The sequence below is a fragment of the Monoraphidium neglectum genome, assembly GCF_000611645.1.
Source record: "Monoraphidium neglectum strain SAG 48.87 unplaced genomic scaffold scaffold01740, whole genome shotgun sequence".
Classification (NCBI taxonomy): domain Eukaryota; kingdom Viridiplantae; phylum Chlorophyta; class Chlorophyceae; order Sphaeropleales; family Selenastraceae; genus Monoraphidium; species Monoraphidium neglectum.
Genome location: NW_014011888.1, coordinates 5,776 through 12,753, shown reverse-complemented (window position 1 = coordinate 12,753; position 6,978 = coordinate 5,776). Strand labels below are relative to the sequence as shown.

Genomic DNA, 6,978 nt, shown 5'->3' with positions numbered 1-6,978 from the left:
GCTGTCGCCCTCCCCCTCGCCCCCGCCAGGGCCGCTGTTCCCGCCCCTGGAGCTGCCCCCCAACGGTGAGGCACGCCCCACCCCCACTGCGCGCCGCATGGCCCGGCGCGTGCCGCCTCACAAACATGCGACGCGGTGGCCCTCCATCTCGCCGGCCCTGTGTCCTCCTGCATGATCCTGTCTCGCACATCTGCCCTCGCCACATGCTCGTGGCGACTAGTCTGGATCCCCCCATCTGCACTCAACCAGCGCAACGCATGTTGCACAAGGTTTTGAGCTCTTGTTCGCAACCCTCAACCCAAGCAGCCTGCCCACTCAGTCGGCCCCAACCAACTTGAACCGACAACAACCCACCCCGAACCGGTCCGGCCCACCCTCGCAGGCCGCCTGCTGACGTTTGATGACGTCACTTCGTCCCTCGCAGCCGGCCCCGCCCCAGTCATCACCTCTGGCGGCCTGACCTTCACCGGCGCATCCGCGGTCGCCGCCCCCGCGCTCCCCGTGGCCCTCCGCGCCGGCGTCGCCTCCGCGCCCGTCGCGCTGACCAATACGCCCGCCCTCCCCGGCAGCGGCGACGGCGCGATCGCCTTTGCGCCTGCCGACGGCGCGCCGTTCACGCCGCTCGCGATGATCTTGACCGAGGCGCCGGACGCCGCGTTGACCGCGTCCCTCGGGCTCCCCAGCACCGGGGAGGGCCGCGTTGTGATCTCGTGCTTCGGGGCGGCCGGCGCTCAGCTGGCGGCGGGGACGGTGCGGCTGCTGGACGGCACGCCGGGGCGCATCACGTTCCCGCCTACTTGCGCAGGCGCGCTCCGCGTCACTGTCGCGCCGGCGGTGAGCACAACCAGGCTCGTGCTGGACGACCTGGCAGTGACGAGCGGCGGCGCCGCCCCCGCCGCCGGCACTGCCGGGAAGCGGCGGCGGCGGCGGCAGCGGAGGCTGCGGGAGCGGCGCGGCGCCGGCGCCGGCGCCGGCGGCGCTGCGCGGCGGCTGCTGCTGGCGGAGGAATGGGTGGTGGAGTGAGCGCACGCGCGCCGCTGAGTTTGGTCGCGAGCGAACGACGCGCACAGGGAGGGGCCGAGGGGCATGCCGAGCGGCCCGGCGCACAACCCTGGTGCAGAGGGCCGGCTGTGCCGCTGGTACTTTTGAGAGTGGATTTCTGTGCGGCCTGCACTCAGGAGTGTTTTGGGCGGAAACGAGATGCCTGGGCATTCGAACGAGCTGATGACCCGGCCGCACAGCTGACTTGAAGGGCCGCTGCCCCTCGTGTCCAGGCGCCGTGCCGGCCCTAATGGAGCATGCGCGCCTTGCCGAAGGACTGAACTGTGCGCCCCTCGATCCCTCACTGACGCGGCATTTCGGACCTAATGACTTTGGCGATACGCATCAGCGCTCTGTTCTGGACACTAGCGCTTCCTTGCACCCTAGGGCAGCCGAGCAGGACCGTGTGCCCTGAACCGGGCCACTCCTTCGCCAAGCAACTGCACGGGAAGCGAACCTTCACCACGCTTCCTGTCTCACTGGAGCTGGAGCTGCTGCTGCTGCTGCTGCTGCTGCTGCTGCTGCTGCTGCTGGTGGTGGTGCATCACTTGCGTGCATGCACACGCGCCTGAAAGCAGGTGCGCAGGAGCAAGTGGCGTCCTAAAGCGCGAGTGCAGCGGGCCATGCATCACTTTAATTGTTGGGTGTTGTCGTGCCCCACCTTGCTTGGCGCGACAGGTCAGCGGACCTCGTCCCATACGCCACTTGGGTGCACACAATGCAGGCTGGCAGGTTCGCTTTCGACGCCCATTTGCACCCACGAAGCACTCGAGAACTTGGCCTGGCCAAAACATCTCTTGAGGCACTTGACAACAAATGAATATCTGTGCAGCAGCTGCTCTTCTTTGGCCTGTCCTAATTTCATGTATTTGGGGCGGCCCAGTCAATGTAAGGGGTAGTTGCTGGCCTGAGCCCTCGAGTCGTGCGGGGGCGGTTGTGGCGTCTGAGCTGGACGGGTCAGGGAGATTTCTGTGCAGGGGCGACACGACAGAGGTTGCTGTTGCCAGACACAACTCGGACAGACCAGCCTGTGTGTATTTCGACGCTGCTCCATGTGGGAACGCTGGACAGCAAAACGTGGTGCAGCGCCCGCGGGCTGCAAGGCTCGCAGGCGTTGCATGCATCTGCGTCACAGTGAGATCGGCAGACAGTGAGGGCAATCAGAAGCGCCGTGTGAAGGAGTGGAGTGCTAAGGAAATCCATGGGGGGAAAAGGGGATGTCGAGTCAATTTGCCTGTCGCGGTTGACCGGCCAAGGACCCGCGTGGCTGGGGAGGCTGTGGGCACCTCCGCTCGTCAGCGGGGGCTGCAGCGACCTCAGCAGGCTGTGATACCGCCGAGGTGGGGGTGCAGGAATCAAGGGGGTGGACAACATGTAAGGCACGTGTTCCAAGGGAAGGCTTGTGTCAGCACTAGTGCTCATCAGCGCTCTGCATGTTGGCACCAGGTGGGCAAGTGGTATACGGCTGAAGTGCACTGCTGGGATGTAGTATACAATAGTTGTTAAGCACGTCGATTGCACGATTGATTTAGTTGCACGTCAGGTTACGGCAGGGTTGATTTTGCACGCACACGGTCTTGACCATGCCTGCTGAAAGTTGCCCAATACCGGTCTGCAGTTGTCATAGCCACCAGGCAGCAACACAAGGCTGATGTGGGTGACGAGGCACCTCAAGACGCCGACTACGACTCCAATGTAGTTGAGGTATTCGGTGAGTTCAAGATGTACCGTCTCATGTCACAATAGCATCGCTGGCAAGTCTGAAGGGCAGGGCGCAGGCACGGTTGGGAGCAGTAAAGCAGCAGTGCAGTGTCAGTGTGCAGTGCCAGGTGAGAGGGCTACGCTCGCTTCCTATATATATCATACCATCAATCGACGTATTGAAATTGGTGGAATTGCGCGGCGTTGTATGTGCGATCCAGCACAGTTTATCCTCGCTGCTCCGTGCGGGTGACCGCGGCCCTTGCACAACGTACAGGCTACTTTAAGCGCGATGGGTGTCCTGGACGATGGGGGCAGCGGTAAAAGCAAGTCGCTCGACTTCCGCTCGCGCCACCAGCTGCTGGTGGCGGTGTTCGCGCTCGGCGCCTGCGTCGGCGTCGTCCTCGCGGAGCGCATATACATAGCCACAAACCGCGAGGACATCCTGAACGGCGTCAGCGCGTTGGGCGGCGCCGCGGCCGCGCAGGAGCTCGCGGCGATCGCGGCGGACGTCGGCGAACCCGCAACCGCCTCTGCGGCTGAGCGCGCCGCCGCCGCCGCGCGCGCCGAGGCCGTCGCGAAAGACCCTGAGTTGAAGCTCCTGAAATCCTACTTGACCATGATAGCGCCGGAGAGAGAAGTGCTGATCGGGGTGTCGAATAAGAACCCCATGCTGGAGGGGATGCTCGACACATGGCTCGAGGGCGTGAAGCAGGCGGGGGTGAGCGCCCCCCACAGCTGCCCACGCAAAATCCCCACCCCGCGGGCCCAGCGCGGCGGCGCGCCTCGGTCGACCTTTCAGTTGGCCGTGGCGGCGCCTCGCGGCCGCGCGCGCCTGGCTCGCGCGGCGGCGGCGGCTTCGGCGGCGGCGGCCGTGGCGCCTGTGACGGCCTGGCAGCAACGCAGCATTCCCCACCCTCCAGCACCCCTACCCGCACCCCCATCCCCGCCCCCACCTCATCAAAGGTGACCAACTACCTGGTGGTGGCGCTGGATGAGGAGACGGTGGAGGGCATGAAGCAGCGGGGGGTGAACCACTTCTTCATGCCCATAAAGGTGGGGTGGGGTGGGGTGTGTGTGCGCAAGGCAACGGGCGGTGGGGTTACCTTACATTAGAATACATGACATCACGCTTTTCCAGCAATGAGGGGAGAAGCCCGGGCTCCCCAAAGGGGTACCGCCCAAAGGGGGTGGGGTGGCAGCCCATCCAGGGGGGCGGCGGTGCAGGGGGGTTCACCCCCCCTGCTTCATCATGCCCACAAAGGTGGGGTGGGCGCACCAAAAAGAAGCAGAGGGGTTGGGGTGATAGGCCATCAAGGTGGGGCTTGGGTGGGTCTGCAGGGGGTGTCTCAGAACCCAGAGGGGCGGATGTATCGCGTGAGGTCGGCTGGGGCTACTCTGTCTGTGGGTGCATGCGCGTGCAGCTGTGTGTGGTGACTGAGTGCGTGAGTACGGGGCAGCCGAGGCTAACGGTTGCCCTAACAAGCTGGTGCAGTCTAAGCAGACGGGGTGCTGACCTTGTCGGATGCAGGATCTCAACCCCGCGCATGAGTGCACACAACACATGCAACCCGACACATGCAACCCTACACACACACCTGCCCACATTTTACACAGTCACACAGACACTCTCTCGCACACACACACGGTTTCATGCGCTCCCACACCGCAGGTGTCTAAGGCGCAGGCCGACACTGGCGACAACCACTCCATCAGCGCCCTCAAGTTTGGCATCATCAAAAAGTTCCTGACGGTACGTAGACAGCCTTTGGTCATCAATCTGGACGCATTCATCACCACGGCCACGCATGCGCCGTTGGGCCGAGCGAGCCGCCTGGTGTTTGCTGGGAGCGGCTGGGTGTGCCCTTCAATTGTCAGCGTTGGATTGCAGGGACCGCCTCCGCACGATTCGACCCCTTAGTGCCTGCGCCCTGGCTCCGCCGCCGGCCTGCGCAGGTGGGCTGGGCGGTGCTGCTGTCCGATATCGACATCGCCGTGCTGCAGAACCCCTTCAAATTTCTGTACAGGTGGGGGGACAGAGCGGGGCTGTGAGGCTGGGGTGCTGCTCTTTGCACGCCCCAAGCTCCACCGAATTTGCATCATAAGCCGCCAACTGCCAGCTGGCACCCTGCATCTACGCTGTGGGTCACGACGCGCCTTGCACACTCGGCTCACTCGCACCCCTGCCCTGCCCCACAATCTCTGTATCCCTGGCACGCACACATGCACGCACGTGCACACACGCGCTTCACACACACACACACACACACACACACACACACACACACATGCGAGTACCACGCACACACACACACACACACATACGATTACTTATGAAGGGATCATGATGTGGAAGGCCAGACGGACGGATTTGATGTGCAGGGGGCCTATGGCGCCATTGACGGCGTCGACGACCCCTCAATGGGCTGGGCCAGGTGGGCCGCAGCCACCCCTGCACGTGCCCCGGAAGCGATGCAGCCACTGCGCCTTCTAGAGTCTGACCCCCAAGCCGCCGTGCTGGGCAGCTCGCGCCCACCACTCAATGGGTCCCTGCTGCTGCTTGCTTGCATGCACGATGGCACACACTCCATACACGCACACACGTCACTGTCAGATGCATGCACAGAGAACATATGCAAATCAACGCCGCCAAACGGCATAAACTCCCATCACCAGGTTTGCCCAGAAGATGGCCCACTTTAACATGAACAGCGGCCTCTTCTACCTCCGCTCCAATCAGCGCACCATCGACCTGATGCAGCGCCTGGAGACCCGCCTCGCGCGGGAGAAGTACTGGGACCAGTCGGCGTACAACGAAGAGATGTTCATCCTTAGTCACGGGGACTACAAGAGCGCCATGGTGGGCGGATGGGCGCCGCTGCCGCTGCCTCTGCTGACTGCTGCTGCTGCTTATTGGCTGCTGCAGTCGCTGCAGTCGCTGCTGCTGCTGCTGCTGCTGCTGCTGCTGCTGCTGCTGCTGCTGCTGCTGCTGCTGCTGCTGCTGCTGCTGCTGCTGCTGCTGCTGCTGCTGCTGCTGCTGCTGCTGCTGCTGCTGCTGCCACGGCTGCCGCTGCTCAGCTGGCGGGTCGAAATGTCACCCATTGAACGGGTGACCTAGAGTGCCGCCGCGTGGCTGCTTGACGCCCAGCTTGCACGTGGCAGGCAGCAATCTGAGCGGCAACCTGCCGTGCAGCAGGCCGATTGGCAGCAGCTGGCGTCCCGTCATAAACTTGAACATTTGACCGCGTCTGACCCTGCGACTGCACCACCCGGCACCCCTCCCTCAGGTGACTGTGCGCGTGATGGACATCTACCAATTCATGAACAGCAAGACGCTCTTCAAGCGGGTCCGGCAGATGCCCCTGGACCAACAGCCGCCCTCCCCGGTCATGGTGCACATAAGTGAGTTTCACCACCGCGCATGCCGTCGCCGCACCCCAGCCGCTTGTTCTCTTCAAGGGGGCGGGACAAACACCCGACGCAACCATGTCAGCATGGGGGGCGTGACGTCTCGTAACCGTCCGGTGCACGGCGCGCGCCGCATGAGTCGCTGGTCCCTGCGCACTCCTCTATCCCCGACGCGCCCTCGAAGACCATCCTCCTGGAACCCGCCCTCAGATCACCCTTCTGCAATCCAGCCTCAGATCAACCCTCTTTGAACAAACCCCTGCCGCCCAACCCCCAAACCCTCCCTGTCGGTCCCAGACTACCATCCAGACAAACACGAGCGGATGAAGGCCGTGATGAGATACTACCTCAAGGGAGACAAGCTGGCGCTGCAGCCGTTCCCGGGGGGCAGCGAGCCGGGGTCGTGATCTGGGAAGCTGCCGGGTAGCTGGAGCTGGAGACCGTCCGAGAGAGGCTCCCGACGACGGGCGGGCGCGCCAGGCGCCGTATTACATAGACAGAGCAGCGACATTTGGTACTCCTGTAATTTAGGGCAGCAACTACCAGCGTGAGAAGAGCAACCAAACGTGCAGGGCTTGACATGGAGTGACACAGAGTCACGTGGAGTGCCGTTCAGCAGGGTGCCTTTTTGAGCCGCGCACCGCACCCTGGGGCTGGCGCTGCGGGTGCAGGCGGCGGGAGGCTGCCGCGACACGTGCTGCAGTGCCTTGACTTCGCAGAGCTGGCCTCCCTGCACGCACACACACACACACACACACACACACACACACGCACGCACGCACGCACGCACACACACACACACGCACGCACGCACGCAAGCACGCACAC

At 63.7% G+C, this 6,978-nt stretch overlaps 2 protein-coding genes across 2 annotated transcripts; both read left to right on the top strand.

Moving 5' to 3' along the window:
* Nucleotides 1–382: 382 nt before the first annotated feature.
* On the top strand, nucleotides 383–1,023 carry MNEG_8871 (hypothetical protein; the record flags this gene model as incomplete). Its single annotated transcript, XM_014042659.1, has 1 exon — nucleotides 383–1,023. A coding segment is annotated over one exon (641 nt), but the record flags the coding sequence as incomplete, so codon positions are not given.
* A 2,011-nt stretch (nucleotides 1,024–3,034) lies between these two features.
* On the top strand, nucleotides 3,035–6,557 carry MNEG_8870 (hypothetical protein; the record flags this gene model as incomplete). The annotated part of the gene is made up of 10 exons (XM_014042658.1): nucleotides 3,035–3,463; nucleotides 3,515–3,625; nucleotides 3,709–3,798; nucleotides 4,415–4,495; nucleotides 4,699–4,769; nucleotides 5,082–5,177; nucleotides 5,419–5,602; nucleotides 5,669–5,827; nucleotides 6,030–6,144; nucleotides 6,448–6,557. 10 exons carry the CDS (start codon nucleotides 3,035–3,037, stop codon nucleotides 6,555–6,557), a joined length of 1,446 nt encoding a protein of 481 aa, XP_013898112.1.
* Between the last annotated feature and the right edge of the window lie 421 nt (nucleotides 6,558–6,978).